The 23,820-nt window shown below is 44.2% G+C and overlaps 1 protein-coding gene across 2 annotated transcripts in view; it reads left to right on the top strand.

The window, feature by feature from the left end:
• The window catches only part of LOC139556355 (calcipressin-2-like), a 102,650-nt gene that overhangs the window by 25,297 nt on the left and 53,533 nt on the right, over window positions 1-23,820 (top strand). The window contains exon 1 of one of the 2 annotated variants that reach the window (XM_071370233.1): window positions 17,593-17,906. The exons of the other annotated variant lie outside the window; for it this stretch is intronic. Within the exon in view, the coding sequence (XP_071226334.1) occupies window positions 17,820-17,906 (87 nt within the window). The 5' untranslated portion in view covers window positions 17,593-17,819. Of the gene's footprint in view, window positions 1-17,592; window positions 17,907-23,820 lie in introns of those variants that run through there. 2 annotated transcript variants of the gene reach the window in all.

The following is a 23,820-nucleotide window of genomic DNA, read 5'->3' as shown; positions in this document are numbered from 1 at the left end:
TGTGTGTGTGTGTGTGTGTGTGTGTGTGTGTGTGTGTGTGTGTGTGTGTGTGTGTGTGTGTGTCTGTGTGTGTCTGTGTGTGAGGTTTGTAACCCAGACATCACCCCCTTCACTCCTATAGCACACTTAACAGTCAAGATAGGGCTGGGCGATATGGCCAAAATATCATATCGTGGTATTTTAAAACATTTTGACGGTATTTTATGTTTTTGAATAATAAAAGTTCTACATTTGCTTTATGAGTTGTGTGTGAACTTAGGGTGGCAACACATTCTAAGTGATTTCAATGGGTCTTTCTCCATTCTGATTGTTTTATTCTGTTCAATTCAACTTCAACCTAAAATAATTTCCTGCATTTCCATCAATTTCTGCATTTCCTGCACTGATTTGAAATAATTTCCACACTGCCACAATATGAGCAAAAATACTAGGCCTTATTTTGTACCAAATGTTGCAACAATTTAGATCAAAACATTTGGGTGAACTTTTGGAATCATGTAATTTAATGTTTATTATAATTCTATAGTTAGAATATAAATAATAGCGGGCACTTTGAATACAGTGTTGTTTGACATGACAACGAATGAAAATGCCATGGACGAGTTATTGTGACAGTGAAGGAACCAAAGTGTTTCCTAGGGGACCCTATAATCTTTGGCTACATTAAATCTTTATTCATATAGCCAGCATATTCATGCTTTGCCTATTCCTCTTTGATTTAGAAGATACTGTTGCACAAACAACATGCTGATTTAAGCCTCCACCAGTACTGGTATCATGCTGTATTAGCTAGCTACGTTTGCTCTGACTCAGTACTTTTATTAGCTAGGCAGCTAACTAGCGATTAGCATTAGTGGCTAACACGATTTAGCATTAGTGGCTAACATGAGTTAGCTTAACTTGCTAATAAAATACAAACTAGCTGTTTGCAGATGTAAGAAACACAAACTAATATTGTAATTATAGAACGCTTGTGGATTTATATTGAGATCAAAGTGGAAACAACATCGTTGTCATCAACATTGTTGCATGTGCTGTATTGGCCATGCAGACTGAACGGAAGTGTCTCGTGGTCAAGCAACAACAAATGCGCTCCTTGAGTGACGGGGTGGGACTAGGTCTGTGTGGAAAGCAGCATGGAGAGAGAGAGAGAGTGGAGGGATGACTCAAGTAGCGGAGTAAACTATAAAGATGGACGTTACACACGGCATATCACATTTAACAAACCAAACATTCAAATACCAGTATAGAAGGTGAAGTCAAAACCCAAACCGGTCCCTGCATAAATACCGGTATATAGTAAAATACGGTATACTGCCCAGCCCTAAGTCAAGCCCCTGGGGTCGAGTCAGGCGAGTGATCAAGTCTTGTTTGTCTCTGGTGGCTGTCTGCAGATTTTGAATTATTTCACTATTCAAATAATATCATGATTTATTTTATATATATATATATTTTGTTCAACTTCAATGGGGAATTGATTGTGTGACTCAGTAGAGGAGTGTGTTTCTGTGTGTTTCTGCACAGATGTTGGGGTAGGGACGCGAGAGGAGCAGGGGTCGGTTTGTCTGACACAGAGGGAGAGAGACAAAGTAGACAAACCGACTTGCGCAAGTTAAACTTGTTTCTGCAATAGGTTATCTTTCATCTCATCTGGTAGTGTCTGTCTTGACTGCATCAAATGTATGTAAAGAATCTAGCTAGCTACACTAGGCTAATTGAGACTATTTTACTGCACTCCCTGTGTCCTTGTATTGAACAACCTGTTGGTTGATCATTGTAGCCTTCTCCTTCTCATTTAGCCAACTTCATTCTATAATTGTAATTCCATTTTGCATTGATTTTGAATTCTCCCACTTCACTTGCTACACATGGAGCATCTGACTGGAGTGCTGTTTGATGGACCCACGGTTACAAGTTACACGCCTGAGACGTGTCGGCTGCCTGTAAAACTGTCATAAAACTCTTGTTTTATATGAATGTATAATATCATGGTCTAACCTTGTATGTAGCAATGCCACATAGATAATTACATTTTAGATAAAGCTTTTTAATTAAAATAAGCTTTAAAAAAAACAAAATAAGAACCTCGCAAGTATCGAATACTAACGTCCGTTCGAAAGTTCAAATAACGGTGCCCATCCATACTGTCTGTCTGCCGGTGTGTTCTAACAGTAGTCAGTGTGTAATTCCCTCGGCTCGGTGGTGTGCAATGGATGAGTCATACACACACTGTCTCGCTGACTGACTGGCAGACCACACAGCTACAGCTGCTCAGCCAATGGGATGAGGCACAGCATTGCAGGGGACAGAGAGAGTGACCATAGAGAGACAGACATTACCCCCATCCAACACACATCTATGAATGCACGCACCCACGCACAAACACACGCACCCACGCACAAACACACGCACCCACGCACAAACACACGCACCAACACACGCACCCACGCACGCACTAACACACGCACGCACCCACGCACAAACACACGCACCCACGCACAAACACACGCACCCACGCACAAACAAACACTGCACTGACACTATTCAAAACTTTATTTGTCCCATGCGCTGAATACAACAGGTGTAGACTTTACCGTGAAATGCTTACTTACAAGCCCTTAACCAACAATGCAGAGTTAAAAGGTAAGAATATTTGCACACCAATTTTTTTTTATAGTAACACAATAAAATAACTTACTGAAATAGATGGCACTAGCACGAGCAGCGAGACACAGAGACAGAGAGACACAGAGACAGAGAGACACAGACAGAGAGACACAGACAGAGAGACACAGACAGAGAGACACAGACAGAGAGACACAGACAGAGAGACACAGAGAGACACAGACACACAGAGACACAGACACACAGAAACACAGACAGAGAGACACAGACACAGAGAGACAGACCGACAGACAGACAGACAGACAGACATAGAGAGAGAGACAGACAGACAGATGGGGAGAGAGAGGGCGAGAGAGAGAGAGAGAGAGGCAGAATGTCTTGAATGGCAGTACCAAAACAGGAGCCTGGTTCACGGGACTTTTACAGTTCCTGCATGCCTGGCTCCCTGTCTGCACTGCTAGCATTGAGACACACACACACACACACACACACACACACACACACACACACACACACACACACACACACACACACACACACACACACACACACACACACACACACACACAGCCCTGACTGGGTCATGTCTGGTGGAGCTGTTAGGTGTGTGTAGTGTTGAGCGAAGATCAAGTCTGATAAAGTTGCGTAAACAGAGACCACAGTAACCTTGCTGCCAGGCTGACAGACACAGGGGAGGAGAGGTGTGTGGTCCAGGGTGTACGTGCAGAGCCAGGGGTAGCAGGACCGATGGAGCTGTCATCGGGACAGGGAATAACATGCTTTTCCTCAGGTATGGATTGGCTGATGATGGTAGCACAACCATAGCTGTTGTAACCGCTGTCGTTAATGCAGTAGAGGTCGGCAGATGTTTTGGACACTTGCTACATATTGTTTCTATGTAAGTGTTGGTGGTTTGTAGCAGGTCGTGACATTCGTTGCTCTATGATTCAGAATGGAGATTGTCCTGTAATAGCAGGTCAATGGGCCCTGGTTGTCACACAATGAGAGGTCAGACCCTCACCCTCTGAGTTACAGATAGGACCACACAGTCATATCTGTACACCGTTGTCCACCGTCACGGCGGCAGGTAGCCTAGCGGTTAAGAGCGTTGGGTCAGTAACCGAAATGTCGCTGGTTCGAATCCCAGAGCCGGCAAGGTGGACAAATCTGCCATTCTGCCCTTGAGCAAGGCAGTTAACCCCCAACAACTGGTCCCCGGGTGCCAATGATGATGCAGAAGTCACATTTCAGTTGAATGCGTTCCGTTTGTTGTTTACTGTATGGGGGGAGAGAGGGGCGTAGGTAATGTATTATCGGGGCGTGTAGCGTACAGCTGTATGTATTGGCTCCCTTCACCCCTCCGTGTCTGGCCCTGGACCAGACCCAACCTGCCCCAATCAGAAGCCCTCCTCCTTTTCCCTGCTGTCTCCTCTCCTCCAGGCTCCAAGCTGCAGCTGGCTGGCCTCAGGGAGAGGTGGCTTGACTCCAGGTCTGTCGACTGGGCTGTGGTCATCAGTTTTTGTGGCTGTGGTCATCAGATAGCCTATTGTATGTTCATATTTTCATTTAAACCGAGCTAAATAAAGTCTTAAGATGAAAAAATCTCAGGATATTGGATGGAATAATTGTCTGTTTACTAAACCACTCCTGCTAACAAAGATGTAACGTGAAAATACAGAGCTGTATGCAGGCACACACACACACACACACACACACACACACACACACACACACACACACACACACACACACACACACACACACACACACACACACACACACACACACACACACACACACACACTCATCCCTCACCTCTTCCGACAGGATCAAACACAGGGAGGTCCAGAGCTGTCAAACATTGATCATAAAGCCAGGGGTTTATACAATAGCCATAATCCCTCGCCTCGCAGAAAAAACTACCAAATCCTAGCCGGCTGAATTACATTTATTTTAGGAAAAGGCTTAATCCAAATATATCCCAACCTTGTCATTTGCTTTGATTCATGACATAAAAACCCCAGCTGTGCTGTGTGTTGTGTTCACTCTTCTTCCCCTGCTGTCTATCTGTCTGTCTCTGTGCTGCTCAGGAGAGGAGAGAAGAAACCCCTCAGTAAACATTCTGACAGGCTGGTTTTGCTGCTATTTATAGTTCCTGGTGTTAAGTCCTGACTGGGCAGGACTATGCAGGGATAGTTGAGGATGGACAGATGCTATAAAATACTAAGATGCCTGGAGTCCATGAGTGAAATTTAATGAAATCTGCCATACTTTTCTGACTGGTGTTACAAATTCCATGCCGGACTGTTTTAAAAATGTTGCATTGAGAGCTCTAACAACCCAATTTGCTGTTCTACTGTATCTATGTCATTGCGTCCACTACCTATCAATGCTATTCTAGGCACTTCCTCCATCACCTGACCTGTTTCAGCTGGAGATGTGTAATAATCCCTACCAGAAAACTGTTCTGTGGGTCAGTCTCAAAATCCATTGCGGAGGAATGGACCTAATCCCACAGAAATAGTCCCTAATCCAGGAGAAATTGGCCGTAATCCTGCACTATTCGGCCAATCTGCTATGCTCTGCTCTCTGTCTTCAATGACATTTCAGAGAGGATGCCCTGGCACATTGAGACACTTCCCCTCTGCTGGCGCTTTCCAGTAACTAAGGAAACGCTCTTGACTTCCCAGAGTGCACCAGGCTACAGTCTCCCCCATGTGACACAGACTGTCAGGTCACACTGACCTTGAGAACATGCTGCGTTTGTTTCTGATGTTGTCTGTTGAATTTAGATATGCATAGTGCTCCCCTCCTTCATTTAGAAAAGGACTGTGAGTGAGTGAGGTGAGGTGAGTGAGTGAGAGTGAGGTGAGTGAGGTGAGTGAGGTGAGTGAGGTGAGTGAGGTGAGTGAATGAGTGAGTGAGTGAGTGAGTGAGTGAGTGAGTGAGTGAGTGAGTGAGAGAATGCACTCTCTGTTTCATAACAGGTATAAACTGATTGAAGATATACTCCCATAGAAAACAGAACAATGTACAGTGCATTCAGAAAGTATTTAGACCCCTTGACTTTTTCCACATTTTGTTACATTACAGCCTTATTCTAAAATGGATTAAATTATGTTTTTTCCTCATCAATCTACACACAATACCCCATAATGACATAGCGAAAACAGGTTTTTAGACATTTTTGCAAACGTATTAAAAATAAAAACAGAAATGCATTTATTTACATAAGAATTCAGACCCTTTGCTATGAGACTCGAAATTGAGCTCAGGTGCATCCTGTTTCCATTGATCATCCTTGAGATGTTTCTACAACTTGATTGTAGTTGTCACGTTCTGACCTTTATTTCCTTTGTTTTTGTCTTTATTTAGTATGGTCAGGGCGTGAGTTGGGGTGGGCAGTCTATGTGTGTTTTTCTAAGTTGGGGTTTTGTGTTCTGCCTGGTATGATTCTCAATCAGAGGCAGCTGTCTATCGTTGTCCCTGATTGAGAATCATACTTAGGCAGCCTGGGTTTCACTTTTGGTTTGTGGGTGTTTGTTTCCGTGTTAGTGTTTTTCACCACACGGTACTGTTTCGGTTTTCTGCACATCGTTTATTGTTTTGGTATTTCAGTGTTCAGTTCGGTTTTAATAAATCATCATGAGCACTTACCACGCTGCAAATTGGTCCGATCCTTGTTACACCTCTTCAGAGGAAGAAGAGGACGAGAGCCGTTACAGTAGTCCACCTGTGGTAAATTCAATTGATTGGACATGATTTGGAAAGGCACAGACCTGTCTATATAAGGTCCCACAGTTGACAGTGCATATCAGAGGTAAATCCAAGCCATAAGGTCGAAGGAATTGTCCGTAGAGCTCTGAGACAGGATTGTGTCGAGGCACAGATCTGGGGAAGGGTACCAAAAAATGTCTGCATCATTGAAGTTCCCCAAGAACACAGTGGCCTCCATCATTCTTAAATGGAAGAAGTTTGGAACCACCAAGACTCTTCCTAGAGCTGGCCGCCCGGCCAAACTGAGAAAACGGGGGAGAAGGGCCTTGTTTCAGGGAGGTGATCAAGAACCCAGAGCTCCTCTGTGGAGATGGGAGAACTTTCCAGAAGGACAACCATCTCTGCACCACTCCACCAATCAGGCCTTTATGGTAGAGTGGCCAGACGGAAGCCACTCCTCAGTAAAAGGCACATGACAGCCCGCTTGGAGTTTACCAAAAGGCACCTAAAGGACTCAGACCATGAGAAACGATATTCTCTGGTCTGATGAAACCAAGATTGAACTCTGGTCTGAATGCCAAGCGTCAAGTCTGGAGGAAACCTGGCACCATCCCTATGGTGAAGCATGGTGGTGGCAGCAACATGCTGTGGGGATGTTGTTCAGTGGCAGGGACTGGGAGACTAGTCAGGATCGAGGGAAAGATGAACAGAGCAAAGTACAGAGAAATCCTTGACGAAAACCTGCTCCAGAGCGCTCAGGACCTCAGACTGGGGTGAAGTTTTACCTTCCAACAGGACAACGACCCTAAACACACACCCAAGACAGCGCAGGTGGCTTCGGGACAAGTCTCTGTATGTCCTTGAGTGGCCCAGCCAGAGCCTGGATTTGAACCCAATCGAACATCTCTGGAGAGACCTGAAAATAACTGTAACGTAACAAAATGTGGAAAAAGTAAAGGGTTCTGAATACTTTCCGAATGCACTGTATCTGCAATTCATCCTATGAGTAAATAAACTGCTGATGAAGCGCATCACGAAATACAATCAACCACCACAATCAGAAATAATTCACACATTTACTAGTGTGGCTTTAGTTTCAATGTCATTCTGAGAGTCACCCAGGGAGCGGTATGTAGCCCAGCTGCTAAAGAGTTGGACATGTAGCCGAAAGGTTGCCAGTTCAAATCCCAGTCCGGGCGTTGTAAAAGGGGGGAAATTGATCTGGCAACTGGAGGGCTGCTCGGTTCATATTCTAACCCACCAAAAACCTACCGTTTGGCTCTTGAGCAAGGCCCGTAACCCCACACCATGCTCTCCATCCAGCTTGACCCTGTGCTCCTCTCAACTGTGTGTCTGAAGAGAGAAGATTCATTTCCGTTGTTCGCTGTAACTATGGACAATAAAGTTGTATTTTACCCCTCTTTTCCTGTCACACAGACCATCTTGCTCTGCAGCTCAAACGGTCCCCTCTGTCTAATGAGGAGCTGTTCTTTAATCCTGCCAATGTGAAAAGTGTCTTTGACCTGTGAATGGTCAAAGTCAGTTTGGTTGACCTGACCAGGTTGATGCATGCTCCAATGTCTCTCTTTTCTCCTTTTAATCTGTTCTATTTCTTTTCTCCTTCTCTTCATCCCCTCCTCCCTCTCCCTCTCCTCCCTGCATTGTGTGCTGCTGAGCTGATTCCGTTGGCGTCAACATGAGTCTTTCATCAGGCCTCTCATTAATCAAGTCATCACTCTGCAGTCTTCTGTCTCTCTCTTTTTCACTTCCTCATCTCTCTCTTTTCACTCTCTCTTATGCTCGCTTGCTTTTCTTATGCTCGCTTGCTCCTCTTCTATCCCTCTCTCCCTTTGACTCACTGTTTCATTCCCTTTCTCTCTTTCCTCCAACTCCCCTTCTCTCTCTCTCTCCTGCGGTATTCAACTTAGGAGCTACATTTTAAACTGTGATATGCCCCTGAAAACACACAAACACAGTTGACACACACACACACACACACACACACACACACACACACACACACACACACACACACACACACACACACACACACACACACACACACACACACACACACACACACACACACACTTTTTAGCTAGTATTAGCTTTACCTGTGAGTGCACTGCCTCTTGGACGTCATTGCAGAGATTGCTCAGTTGTCTGTGAGGAGAGAGTGAGAGCTGGTGTGAGATGCCTCACCATGTCCTAGTATTAGCATCATCAAAATAAGTTCTTCAGCCACTCCTCTCCCCCTCTGAGAGATGTAGCCTAGCTATTTCCTCCAGCCGCTCCTCTCCCCCTCTGAGAGATGTAGCCTAGCTATTTCCTCCAGCCGCTCCTCTCCCCCTCTGAGAGATGTAGCCTAGCTATTTCCTCCAGCCGCTCCTCTCCCCCTCTGAGAGATGTAGCCTAGCTATTTCCTCCAGCCGCTCCTCTCCCCCTCTGAGAGATGTAGCCTAGCTATTTCCTCCAGCCGCTCCTCTCCCCCTCTGAGAGATGTAGCCTAGCTATTTCCTCCTGTGATGGCCCTAACTGCAGATGTAGCCCCTGTCTATTGTAGCATATAGGCACCACTGGCTGATCTAATTTGAGATTGACTGACTGGGAGGAAATTGGCTCCATCTGGCCACCTGCTTTTCCTTTAGATGGAGACGCTGATACGACGATACGACTAGGTCCTGACAGCTGCAGCTTTGTTCTTGTGTCCAGGGATGGAAGCAGTAATGTAGAGTTACAGTAGATAGACATACGTCTATGGCTGTCACGCTTGGAGTGGACATGAGGCAAGACCCTAAAGGCGTTAGCATGCTTCAGTTCGGCTGGCGGCTAGCCGAAGTCGGCTAGGCGAACCGAACGAGTGTGCTCGCATACTCCCTTATCCCTCCCTTAAAAGACCTTCGCTTGAAAAACTAGAAAAAAAGCGCCAATGGTACTGTTTGTCCCTGTACTGTAGCCAGTATATACTTCCTCAAAATAGTCCGAATTAATCTAAGATCAATTTTGCCGTTTTTGCAGAGGAGATCATTTTTTACAATTTTCCTTCTAACTAAGATGTTTGGTGCAGTATTTCTCAATGAAAAAATTGGCTTGAAAACGAGTCGTCTCTCATTGAATGACAACAGACTTTATTGAAGAATCCCTACAGTTGACCAATCACGGATGAAGGGGCGTATATAGAAAACATTTTGTGTGCCCGAACAGCTGGGGGAAAAAAACCTTAACGAAGTCCAAAACGAACAAACTCTTCCGAACTGTTTCAGCTGGGAAGCATGCGGACGCCTTAATAAAGGCAATTAGGGCCTCCCGGGTGGCGCAGTGGTCTAGGGCACTGCATCGCAGTGCTAGCTGCGCCACCAGAGTCTCTGGGTTCGCGCCCAGGCTCTGTCGCAGCCGGCCGCGACCGGGAGGTCCGTGGGGCGACGCACAATTGGCATAGCGTCGTCCGGGTTAGGGAGGGTTCGGCCGGTAGGGATATCCTTGTCTCATCGCGCTCCAGCGACTCCTGTGGCGGGCCGGGCGCAGTGCGCGCTAACCAAGGGGGCCAGGTACACGGTGTTTCCTCCGACACATTGGTGCGGCTGGCTTCCGGGTTGGAGGCGCGCTGTGTTAAGAAGCAGCGCGGCTTGGTTGGGTTGTGCTTCGGAGGACGCATGGCTTTCGACCTTCGTCTCACCCGAGCCCGTACGGGAGTTGTAGCGATGAGACAAGATAGTAATTACTAGCGATTGAATACCACGAAAATTGGGGAGAAAATGGGATAAAATTAAAATTTCAAAAAATAAATAAATAAAATAAAGGCAATTAGTCCCAGTGTTTTCAGTGTCTCCACTTTACATGGGCAGACTGGCAGTACAGTAAGTGCACCAATGCCTCTTATGGAATAAAGCTTTATACTCCTTTGCATTCGTGTTGGACAACATTGATTCTTTCTTTCTTCCGATTTCCCCCTCTTCTATTTGCTAGGATCCAATAATTTTCCATTTGACTCCTTCTCTTTCCTTTTCCATCAATATCTCACCTTTTGTTTTACCCCCATTTTTCTCTCAGGCTCTCTTCCCCCAGCAACTGTAGTGTAGATTTAGTCACACCTTCATTTGTTCACCTTATATGAACCTCACCTCATCATGTTGTCATCTCAACCACAGCTCTCTCTCTCTTTCTGCTCTCTCTCCATATCTAGCTCCCTTCTCTCCCTCTCTCCCCCTTTTCTTTTTCTCTCTATCAATCTCTAGCTCCCTCTACTCTCTTTCTCTCTCATCCCGCTCTCTCTATTTTCTTTCTCTCCCTCCCTTCATCTCCTCTCTTCTCCCCCTCTTTCCTCTCTGTGCTGACTGCTGACTGTGATGGCAGCATAGCGGTGTGACTGGGTCTGAATTCTCAGTGAGGTAGTGCTGCAGTGGAGGCAGCAGTCTGAGATTAGGGACATTTCCATAACAAACCCCTCACAGATTGGTTCTGGGCCTCCTCACATCGGGTCCTGGCAGCACTACAGTATTTTTGGAGCAGATTTACGTTTACTGGGATGAATATTGTCCTGGAGGCAGAGCTGAGCGATTTCATCTAGATGGGCCAGTGGCAATTTGATTATATTGTCAAAATTCATGAAAACAAAAATTAGCTTTTTGTAACTTAATTTAAGTTTAGGGTTAGACATAAGGTTAGCAGTGAGGTTAGGGTTTGGTTTAAAATGTTATGACTTGTGTGAGTGACTATGCCAACTAGTGAATACCCTGCAGAGCTACCTCCAGGTCATGAGTCAACCCAATAAATGCCAACCTGCATTCTCTTCAGGCATAGCCAGGCCAGCATCAGTCAGTACCAGAGGCCCCGGGGCATAAGGGCTGAGGGCCAGACCCAGATGCAGACACGGGAGGCAGATGGTTTGAGTATTTGATATTTATTAGTTCCAAAAAGGGTAGGCAAGAGAATGGTCGTGGACAGGCAGAAGGTCAAAACCAGATCAGAGTCCAGGAGGTACAGAGTGGCAGGCAGGCTCGAGGTCAGGGCAGGAAGACTGGTCAGGCAGGTGGGTACGGAGTCAAGAAAACAGGCAAGAGTCAAAACCGGGAGGACTAGCAAAAGAGAGAATAGCAAAGCAGGAGCACGGGAAAAACACGCTGGTTGACTTGAAACAGACAAGATGAACTGGCCCAGAGAGACAGGAAACACAGGGATAAATACACTGTGGAAAATAAGTGACACCTGGAGGGGATGGAGACAATAACGAGGACAGGTGAAACAGATCAGGGCGTGACACTGGTGTATCATGAAGAATGAAGAATACGTCCCTGTGTTTATTGTTGACTGTCTGTGAGAAGATAGGACGGCTCTCTCTGTCATTCACCACAACACCTCCTCATTGTTTTAGAGGAAAAAGGGGGAGGCTTGCAAGCCGAAGAACACCATCCCAACCGTGAAGCACAGGGGTGGTAGCATCATGTGGTGGGGGTGTTTTGCTGCAGGAGGGACTGGTGCTCTTCACAAAATAGATGGCATTATGAGGTAGGAAAATATGTATGTATATTGAAGCAACATCTCACGACATCAGTCAGGAAGTTAAAGCTTGGTCGTAAATGGGTCTTCCAAATGGACAATGACTCCAACCATACTTCCAAAGTTGTGGCAAAATGGCTTAAGGACAACAAAGTCAAGGTATTGGAGTGGCCATAACAAAGCCCTGATCTCAAGCCTATAGAAAATTTGTGGGCAGAACTGAAAAAGCGTTTGCGAGCAAGGAGGCCTACAAACCTGACTCGGTTACACCAGCTCTGTCAGAAAGAATGGGCCAAAATTCACCCAACTTATTGTGGGGAGCTTGTGGAAGGCTACCCGAAAAGTTGGACCCAAGTTAAACAATTTAAAGGCAATGCTACCAAATACTAATTGAGTGTATGTAGACTTCTGACCAACTGGGAATGTGATGAAAGAAATAAAAGCAGAAAGAAATCATTCTCTCTACTATTATTCTGACATTTCACATTCTTAAAATAAAGTGGCGATCCTAACTGACTTAAGACAGGGAATTTTCACTAGGATTAAATGTCAGGAATTGTGAAAAACTGAGTTTAAATGTATTTGGTTAAGGTGTATGTAAACTCCCGACTTCAACTGTGTGTGAGAATGCTGTTCATTGACTACAGCTCCGCATTCAACACCATAGTGCCTACAAAGCTCATCACTAAGCGACGGACCCTGGGTCTAAACACCTCCTTCTGCAACTGGATCCTGGACTTCCTGACAGACCACCCTCAGGTGGTAAAGGTAGGTAACAACATGTCTGCCACTGTCACGCCCTGGCCATGTGACTAGGGTGGGCATTCTAGTTTCTTTATTTCTATGTTTTCTGTTTCTATGTTTTGGCCGGGTATGGTTCTCAATCAGGTACAGCTGTCTATCGTTGTCTCTGATTGGGAATCATACTTAGGTAGCCTATTTTGCCACCTTAGTTGTGGGTAGTTGTCTGTGTTAGTGGCCTGTATAGCCCTAGTCAGCTTCACGTTCGTTTTTTGGTTGTTTCTTGTTTTTGTTGGCGACATTCATAATAAAAAGAAATGTACGCTCACCACGCTGCACCTTGGTCCGGTCATTTCCCTGACGACGTTCGTGACAGCCACGCTGATCCTCAACACTGGGGCCCCTCAGGGGTGCGTGCTTAGTACCCTACTGTACTCCCTGTTCATTCACCCATGACTGCATGGCCAAGCACGACTCCAACACCATCATTAAGTTTGCTGACGACACAACAGTGGTAGGCCTGATCACCGACAACGATGAGACAGCCTATAGGGAAGATGTCAGAGACCTGGCAGTGTGGTGCCAGGACAACAACCTTTCCCTCAACGTGAGCAAGACAAAGGAGATGATCGTGGACTACAGGAAAAGGCTGGCCGAACAGGCCCGCCACATCGACAGGGCTGTAGTGGAGCAGGTCGAGAGTTTCACTTTCCATGGTGTTCACATCACCAACAAACTATCATGGGCCAAACACACCAAGACAGTCATGATGAAGGCACAACAACACCTTTTCCCCCTAAGGAGACTGAATTTGGCATGGGTCCCCACATCCTCAAAGTTATACAGCTGCACCATGAAGAGCATCCTGACTGGTTGCATCATCGCCTGGTATGGCAACTGCTCGGCATCGGACCATAAGGTGCTACAGAGGGTAGTGCGTACGGCCGAGTACATCACCGGGGCCAAGCTTCCTGCCATCCAGGACCTATATACTAGGCGGTGTCAGAGGAAGACTCCCAAAAAATGTCAAAGACTCCAGTCACCCCTAGTCATAGACTGTTGTCTCTGCTACTGCACGGCAAGCGGTACTGGAGCCCAAGTCTAGGTTCAAAAGGCTCCTGAACAGCTTCTACCCACAAGCCATAAGCCATAAGACATAACAATTAATCAAATGGCCACCCAGACTATTTACATTGGTTGTGTGTTTCAATGAGTTCTAAGCTGTTCTGTATGCACTTGTGTACTTGAAAATGTAATTTGTCTGTGTGGTTGCGTGCAGTGCATGCACATGTAATATACATCTGTACACTGTTTATAATGTCAAAGTTGAAACACTCATCTTGAGCTTAGAAACAGCTCTGTCTGTCTGTGTTGTCCAGAGACTCCTTTGACAACAGGCAGTTCCCAGCAGAGTCTGGGTACAAAGGTCTCTCTCTGGGCTGCTGTTCCACTGAACACTAGATTTTCCATTTCCCCATTAAGGTTATGTCTGTCAATAACTGGTTAGAAGACTGGGTGGGCCTTCTATTGTGACTCTTCTTTATCTAATCAAGGGTTTCCCACAGGCAGGCAGGCCGTTGTGGCCGGAGTGATGATGGCTTTATGTGGCCAAAGATAAGCAGCTAAATGGATTGACTGGGCTTTGTTTACAATAGAAAACCGTGGCGAGTGGGAGGCTTTATTGGTTTAAACTGATTGTTTGGTTTCAACTTACCTTATATACAGTTGAGTCCTGATAAGTACACATCGGATAAGTGAACATACATCAGTTTAAGTGCAGTTCTGTTGATCAATCCCATTTCACTTGCTTCAGATATCAGGAGTGGACTGTATTCGATTGACTCTGCTGTTACTGTCTCTCTCATCTAACTCTGGTCACATTTCTACTCTATTGCCATGTGGACAAGTGGCTGTTAAACTGCTTCGCTTATGCAGACAGTCTGTCTTTGTGTGTGTTTTATCAAGGACCTTGTAGTGGTGTGTGAAATCAGCCCCAGCCTCTGTCGACGTGGTCTGGCTGTGTTGAAGCCCTTACACTCTTTTATTTTCAGCTCAACGACACAAACGGGTCGTTGTGAGTCAGGTGGGTTTATGAAATGGTGTTTAAAGCTACCCCCTGGTCGCCCCCCCACTGGTTTGTGACAGGCTGAGATGGGTTGTTTATCGACACCAAGGAAAACCGTGTGTGTGTGTGTGTGTGTGTGTGTGTGTGTGTGTGTGTGTGTGTGTGTGTGTGTGTGTGTGTGTGTGTGTGTGTGTGTGTGTGTGTGCGTGCGTGTGTGCGTGCGTGCGTGCGTGCGATCGGGGTGACAGAGGCTGATTTTCCATTAAGGAAGGACAACATGATAAAATATTACATTGGCACTGCAGGATCGTTCCGTCAATACACCCGAATGGACAGTGGGGAGAGAGGGAGAGACAGGGCAAAAGAGAGAGTAAGAGATAGAGAAAGGAAATGAGGAGAGATGGAGTGGAGAGAGGCAAACACATGCTACCCTCTATGCAGTGTACCTGGTTGGCATTAGTGTGAGTGTATGACTTAACACAGTCATGCAATACCGCCATATAATAACCTGTCCCTTGCCTCAGCATGGCTGATGTTCTGTGCATCGCATGTATTCACATACAGATGAGTACTATCCCGGTCTATGTGTATTCCATGGAGATAATGTGTTAGCTGTATTCCATGGAGGTAATGTGTTAGCTGTATTCCATGGAGGTAACGTGTTAGCTGTATTCCATGGAGGTAACGTGATAGCTGTATTCCATGGAGGTAATGTGTTAGCTGTATTCCATGGAGGTAACGTGTTAGCTGTATTCCATGGAGGTAACGTGTTAGCTGTATTCCATGGAGGTAACGTGTTAGCTGTATTCCATGGAGGTAACGTGTTAGCTGTATTCCATGGAGGTAACGTGTTAGCTGTATTCCATGGAGGTAACGTGTTAGCTGTATTCCATGGAGGTAACGTGTTAGCTGTATTCCATGGAGGTAATGTGTTAGCTGTATTCTATGGCAACTCTGTTGTTTACCATGGACAAATAGCCGTGTTTCACCACCGGGTAGCTCAAATTCTAAGACGAGGAGGAGGAGGCAGACTGGTTAATCATCATCATTTTATCCTTTGATATATCACAAGTAGTGTTTACTACAGTAGAATAAGCAATGAGGATGCGGAAATGAATTCTAATATGATTATTATATGAATATGAGTGGTTATACTAGTATTTTAACAATCTTTTTAGAATATTAAATTAATTGGTATATGTTTCATTAGCCTCACCAACACTGCCTGATCTCGCAAGCTTACATGATTGTTGCTGCACGTCAGTGGCGGTCGGTGCTGTTTAAGATGAGGGAGGATGATCATTTTTTTAATGAACATGGCCTTATTTCTATTACAGCATATTGGATGACTGTCATTCATATTCCATTCACCCAGCTCAATGTAACAGCGATAGGTTTAGGCTAATACATGATACTCACATTTTCCCTATACCCATCATGAGGTTGCTACAACCTAGCCTGTGAATGAAAGTTTACAACGTAGGTGCACAGGTCGAGAGAATTTTGAATAATCCCGGTGACAGACAGTGACACATTCAATACCGCCTTGCCACTCTTGCCTGCATTTCGCTGTACTAGGGTGTAATCATTAGTCCAACAGTTGCAAACAAGCATTTCTATTGGACAATATCAGGTATGTTTATCCCCATTTCTTTCCGTTTGCTTCAATTTAATTAAACATTTTTCAACAGAATCGGCGCAATGAATACACCCATGGTCATACGCAAACACAGTTCACTTACATAGCAGCCACTTAAAAACAACTCGTTGTGTATATATAGTTCCTTCAAGCATCTATCTATATACTCTCCTCATCTCACCTTTTCCATCACTTGTGGACTTCAGTGCACAACACATCAGCTGTCTGTGACCAGGCGAAACACTTTTCCAAGCCAAACCTTCATATCATGACCGCTAACCGCTACACGTTGTCACGTCATAGTCAACCAGAACTACTAGAACTAACACATTAGTAAATCTGCTACAATCATGGAGTACAGTGTACAGTCAGAAAGCAGTTTAGCAGGCCCCAGTGGCAATAAATTAATAAAACCAAAAGCTTACCTTTACTTGGAAGGGTTCCAGTGTTGGATAGCCATAGCCAGCTAGCTAACATAGCATCCCTCTCTGTTTGAGCTGGGTGTTTGAGTAGACTAAACTTGCTCTCTCTCTCTCTCTCTTCTCCTTACTCTTAGAATAATTTGTTAAAAACAGATCAACTATTGTCTTTCTCTCTCTTTGAGTCAACTACTCACCACATTGTATGCACTGCAGTGCTAGCTAGCTGTAGCTTATGCTTTCAGTACTAGATTAATTCTCTGATCATTTGATTGGGTGGACAACATGTCAGTTCATGCTGCAAGAGCCCTGACAGGTTGGAGGACGTCCTCCGGAAGTTGTCATAATTACTGTGTAAGTCTATGTAGGTGAAGAACCGTGAGCATTGAAGTCAATGTACCCAGAGGAGGACGGAAGCTAGCTGTCCTCCAGCTACACCATGGTGCTACCCTACAGAGTGCTGCTGAGACTACTGTAGATCTTCATTGCAACAGTTTATTTTCATCAATTATTTGGTGACGTGAATATATTTATTATAAAAAGGACAACTTTTTTTAATTGTTTACTATTTTTATGAAGTTCACTGAGGAGGATGGTCCTCCACTTCCTCCTCTGAGGAACCTCCACTGCTGCACATGTAGCGCAGCTGGAATCAGTCTGGCATTTATGAAGCTAATATTCCATATTCATACTGCAGAATATTATTTGAATCCTTCCCTAGAGCCAATGTGTCTGAGCGTGTCTCTTGATTTTAGCGAGCATGGTGTGGAATGCAAATCAACGTTTGATATTGTGTGTGTGTGTGCTGGGGGCAGTGATGTCATAACTGGAAAAGGGAGCGAGGGGAGGGGCGGGGGGGCTAGTGGTCTGATTCCTCTCGGAGTCTCGACTTCTCCAGTCAGCCAGCTCTGACTAACAACCAGCCTGCCTCACAGCTAGAGATTACTACAGAGTGTGCTCTTCAGAGCACAATACAACACACACATTCTCCCCCTTACACACACACACACCGGCGTGAACACACACACAGAAACACACAGCCAGGTGCTCCGGACCGAGACCTAGATTCTAGCAGTTATTTGTCTGTTTGAGCGGTACAGAGAGGAGCAAAGTGGAAATGCCTTCCCGAAACCTGGACTGTGATATCTTTGTCCTCATCGCCTGTGTGGTGGACGTTGAGGTGTTCACCAGTCAGGAGGTCAAGGTAGGACAAGATACACATACACACTCCTAGAAGGCAGCACAGAACACATTTCACACACACTTTAGAAGACAGGACTAGAATATGTGTTCTGTGGGTCTGTCTATGCTGCTCAAACAACTCTACACAACTGCATGCATTTTGTGCTTTCAGTCTGCAATTACTGTAAGACTATTCTGAGGTTGTGTCTGACAGTGTTGTACAGAACCATTGTTTTGTCCCATCATCAGCCGACTAGAAGCGACACCATGTCAATGTAAACACTGTCTCGGCTGTGAGTCCAGCTGGACCAGATGAGCTGATGGATAAAAGGCTGTGTTCTGTTTGATGTGGGATTAGAGAGACATTAGGTTAGCTCGTCACCTGTCAGTCACTCCAGTCCATTTTATTTATTTATTTAACCTTTATTTAACTAGGCAAGTCAGTTAAAACTTCTCTAGGGTACGTGGGACGGTAGCGTCCCATCTCTTCAACAGCCAGTGAAACTGCAGGGCGCCAAATTCAAAACAACAGAAATCCCATAATTAAAATTCCTCAAACATACATGTATTTTACACCATTTTAAAGATACACTTGTTGTAAATCCAGCCACAATGTCCGATTTCAAAAAGGCTTTACGACGAAAGCAAACCAAACGATTATGTTAGGTGAGTGTCTATTCACAGAATAACACAGATTTTTCCAGCCAAAGAGAGGATTCACAAAAAGCAGAAATATAGATAAAATGAATCACTAACCTTTGATGATCTTCATCAGATGACACTCATATGACTTCATGTTACACAATACATGTATGTTTTGTTCGGTAAAGTTCATATTTATATCCAAAAATCTGAGAGTTTACATTGGCACGTTACGTTCAGAAGTTCTAAAATATCCAGTGATTTTGCAGAGAGCCACATCATATTACAGAAATACTCATTATAAATGTTGATGAAAATACAAGTGTTATGCATGGAATTTTAGATACACTTCTCCTTAATGCAACCGCTGTGTCAGATTTTTAAAAAGCTTTACGGAAAAAGCAAACCATTCAATAATCTGAGGTCGGCACTCAGAGCCCAATCAAGACAAAAATATATCCGCCATATTGTGCAGTCAACAGAAGTCAGAAATAACATTATAAACATTCACTTACCTTTGATGATCTTCATCAGAATGCACTCCCAGGAATCCCAGTTCCACAATAAATGTTTGTTTTGTTCGATAATGTTCATCATTTATGTCCAAATTCCTCCTTGTTGTTATAGCCTTCAGTACACTTTCCAAACTCACGACGCGCGGGCAAGTCCAGCGGAAAGTACGGACGAAAAGTAAAAAAAGTTATATTACAGTCCGTAAAAACATGACAAACGATGTATTGAATCAATCTTTAGGATGTTTTTAACATAATTCTTCAATAATGTTCCAACCGGAGAATACCTTTGTTTTCAGAAGTGTGATGGAACAGAGCTCGCTCTCACATGAACGCGCATGGTAGACCTTACTCAATCCCCTCTCATTCGGCCCCACTTCACAGTAGAAGCACCAGACAAGGTTCTAAAGACTGTTGACATCTAGTGGAAGCCTTAGGAAGTGCAACATTACCAATATCCCACTGTATCTTCAATAGGAGCTGAGTTGAAAATCGACCAACTTCAGATTTCCCACTTCCTGGTTGGATGTTTTCTCAGGTTTTTGCCTGCCATATGAGTTCTGTTATACTCACAGACATCATTCAAACAGTTTTAGAAACTTCAGAGTGTTTTCTATCCAAATATGCACATTCTAGCTTTTATGGCTGAGTAGCAGGCCATTTACTCTGGGCACGCTTCTCATCCGGACGTGAAAATACTGCCCCCTACCCCAAAGAAGTTAAGAACAAATTCTTATTTACGATGATGGCCTAGGAACTGCTTTGTTCAGGGGCAGAACGACAGATTTTTACCTTGTCAGCTCGGGGATTTGATCTAGCAACCTTTCAGTTACTAGTCCAACGCTCTAACCACTAGGCTACCTGCTGCCAATGCACATGCCTAGTGTAGTTGACAAGGTGTACAGGTTAGTACAGGTTAGCTGCCCAGCTAACCTGTACTGTCTGTTTCTGATTGTATTACTGTCTGTACATGCACAACAAACCTTTGATGTATTGATTTTAACACTGAGGTATTATTTGAATGCACTGTATGCAGTTGGTGTTCATTTTTTGTCAGAGCCTTTTTACCATTACTTTGATTTGTGTTGGAACAAGTTTCATTTTTAGGGTGAAGTGTGTTGAATTGCACAGCAAGATGCTGCAGCTTTCTTCTACTTTTGGCACTCTCAAATGTTCATCATTTACTTGCGTAAGACACACACACACCCACACACACTCATGCACACACTACTGTGCATCCATTGATCCCAAAATAGTCAGTGATTAGGAAAGGAGGCAGTGTCTGAGTGATCATTACTCCTCCAATCACATTGGACCCACATGTTTTGTTTAATGAATCACTGTCTGCTGCTCGGCTTCTCTGGTCTGGCTGCTCTCCCAACCACCATCTTCAACTGGGTTAATCATCTAAAATATAGAAGATACTGAAATCTAGACTATCCTCTGATAGAAGATGAGGCAGAGAGACTGAAGAGATGAGGTTATGATTGGAGTGATGTGAAGGTGGTTGACGCTAGGGGGTAATGAGTAGCTAATGTTCAGACTTGGTGATTGGTCGGACAGACGGACAGAGACCGACAGACAGTCTGCTCCCGATGTTGTGGATATACACTACCATTCAAAAGTTTGGGGTCACTTAGAAATGTCCTTGTTTTTGAAAGGAAAGCTAATTTTTTGTCCATTAAAATAGCATCAAATTGATCAGAAATACAGTGTAGACATTGTTAATGTTGTAAATGACTATTGTAGCTGGAAATGGCAGATTATTTAAAATTGAATATCTACATAGGCATACAGAGGCCCATTATCAGCAACCATCACTCCTGTGTTCTAATGGCACATTGTGTTAGCTAATCTAAGTTTATCATTTTAAAAGGCTAATTGATCATTAGAAAACCCTTTTGCAATTATGTTAGCACAGCTGGAAACTGTTGTGCTCATTAAAGAAGCAATACAACTGGCTTTCTTTAGACTAGTTGAGTATCTGGAGCATCAGCATTTGTGGGTTCGATTTACAGGCTCCAAATGGCCAGAAACAAAGAACTTTCTTCTGAAACTCATCGGTCTATTCTTGTTCTGAGAAATGAAGGCTATTCCATGCGAGAAATTGCCAAGAAACTGAAGATCTCATACAACGCTGTGTACTACTCCCTTGACAGAACAGCGCAAAATGGCTCTAACCAGAATAGAAAGAGGAGTGGGAGGCCCCGGTGCACAACTGAACAAGAGGATAAGTACATTCGAGTGTCTAGTTTGAGAAACAGACGCCTCACAAGTCCTCAACTGGCAGCTTTATTAAATAGTACCCGCAAAACACCAGTCTCAACGTCAACAGTGAAGAGACGACTCCGGGACTCACCTTCCTCTGTCCAGTGTCTGTGTTCTTTTGCCCATCTTAATCTTTTATTTTTATTGGCCAGTCTGAGATATGCCTTTTTCTTTGCAACTCTGCCTAGAAGGCCAGCATCCTGGAGTCCCAGGTACTATTTAATGAAGCTGCCAGTTGAGGACTTGTGAGGCGTCTGTTTCTCAAACTCAGTTGTGCTCAGTTGTGCACCGGGGCCTCCCACTCTTCTATTCTGGTTAGAGCCAGTTTGCGCTGTTCTGTGAAGGGAGTAGTACACAGCGTTGTACGAGTCTCTATATACAACTATTACTATGATCCCAAGAAGTCCATTCATCATCATTCCTATTCAGCCAGTGTATGAAGAATCACTTTGATTTCAAGCATTCACATCTGTCTAGCTCTTTTTGAATATACTGTAGTTTTGTTCTTTCTGATCTTCCACAATGATAGATAAAGGAACTGTGATGCCAGCATTTGTTCATATTGCATCTCTTTAGTGTCCCATTGTGTGAATTCTACACTCTATAACTGGATTCTCTGTTTAGTTGGGTGTTTAAAAGGTAAGGAGAAAGAGAACCGAGAAAGAGGGGCTCAATTAGAGAAGTTAGGAATGTTACTATGGACAGTCTTAACCTGGCACAGACATTATGTAACGTCCTGACCAGAGTTCTTATGTGTTGTGCTTGTTTTAGTGTTGGTCAGGACGTGAGCTGGGTGGGCATTCTATGTTGTGTGTCTAGTTTGTCTGTTTCTGTGTTCAGCCTAATATGGTTCTCAATCAGAGGCAGCTGTCAATCGTTGTCCCTGATTGAGAATCATATATAGGTGGCTTGTTTTGTGTTGGGATTTTGTGGGTGGTTGTTTCCTGTGTCAGTGTTTGTGCCACACGGGACTGTGACGGTTAGTTTGTTTGTTATTTTGTATAGTGTCTTGTTTTCGTGTTATTAAATCATGGAAACTTACCACGCTGCACATTGGTCCTCCGATCCTTCTCGCCTCTCCTCGTCCGAGGAAGAGCTAGACTATCGTTACACATTAGATATTCTATCTCGTTGTACTGAGCAGTGGTTAGATAAAACCTCCATTTCCATAAAGCCTGACCAATCACAATGTTCTGTAATAACGTGTGGTGATTTAATGAATGAGAATTCATTAACCTTTGAGAAATCTATCCATGCCAGCTCTAATGGGCGACTTGTTCAATTTCTCCTCTAAGATGGAAAATCACATTGCAGTAAAATGACTGGATGGATGGATAGGGGATGTTATCAACAATCCTTCCTCCCCCACAAGCTTACTATGTGAAATTTCCTGCCCTGGTTAAAACATGGCCATTCCTTACACGAGCTTACACAACGCAGGAGCTATTTTTGGCTGTAGGTCAAGGTTCAACATGAAAAAGAGCAATCTGAGAGTCTAGAGTCTGGATGTGTTTAAGATGAATTATAGTTTCTTCCCCTAAAAGGAAGGGAGAACAGAAAAACCCTGTATTCTGGCCTCTGTTTCTTTAGTCTCTGGCTGATTCATCTCCTAGTCTGTCTGTATGTGATTAAAGCCAAAGCCTGTGTTGTTAAAGTTGACATTCATCTGTGAATGAGTCTAAAGGTGAGTCTGGTTTCATGTTGAGTTGTTCTCCTCTCCTCTGCTGCCCCTGTTATGAAGGGATTGATGAGGTTAATGCCAGTAAGTGAACAGTAAACATGCTTGTTTGGCTCTGGTAGCTTACCACTGTAATTACTTAAATATCCACACGCATACCGCATCGCCTTCAAAGGCGGCTGTGGAAAAAACACAACACCTTGGATCACTTTTGTTCCTTCCTCTAACACAGCCCCATTTAATTTGTAATGTTATTCCAGTGGAGAGCTGTTGTTTTCCTATTGGATAGAGTGCTTCTCATACTGATGAGGAGCGGTCTGTCCTGTCGTCCTTAGTGCTCCTGGTTTGCTGTAGATATATCTGTGTGTTGCTCAAGGAGAGGTGTCAACAGAAATGTTCAGTTGAGTGGCACTTCCCTTTGTCACTCACTTAGCCCAGGGATATTCAACCGGAGTTCCGTGGGGGTACTGCAGGGCGTCCGCAAAAAAAATCAAATAAAAATACAAAATATATAAAAAACAATAGCTTTTATTTTTAATCGTTGTTTTTATGAATATCACTAGCAACAACAGAATAAACACATTTTTTTATTACATACCTGCAGTAAAAAAGAGGAGAATATACTGTATCTTTCCAGTGATGTCAACTTCTCAACTCCTAATGTTGAGCAAATTACACTCATTGGAGCCAATTACACTCACTAGAGTATCTGACATAGGCTTTGAAAAAGCAGCCGTGAATAGGCTACCAGTCCAGTAAGTGATGCTGACTGTTGGTAAGCTTTCTTGACTTGCACATTCATTTTTGCCAACACATGGCTAACCCTTGTTTTAACC

The sequence above is a fragment of the Salvelinus alpinus genome, chromosome 27 (assembly GCF_045679555.1).
Source record: "Salvelinus alpinus chromosome 27, SLU_Salpinus.1, whole genome shotgun sequence".
Taxonomy (NCBI): domain Eukaryota; kingdom Metazoa; phylum Chordata; class Actinopteri; order Salmoniformes; family Salmonidae; genus Salvelinus; species Salvelinus alpinus.
The sequence above is the reverse complement of the archived record's forward strand: the minus strand, read 5'-3'. Positions and strand labels throughout refer to the sequence as shown.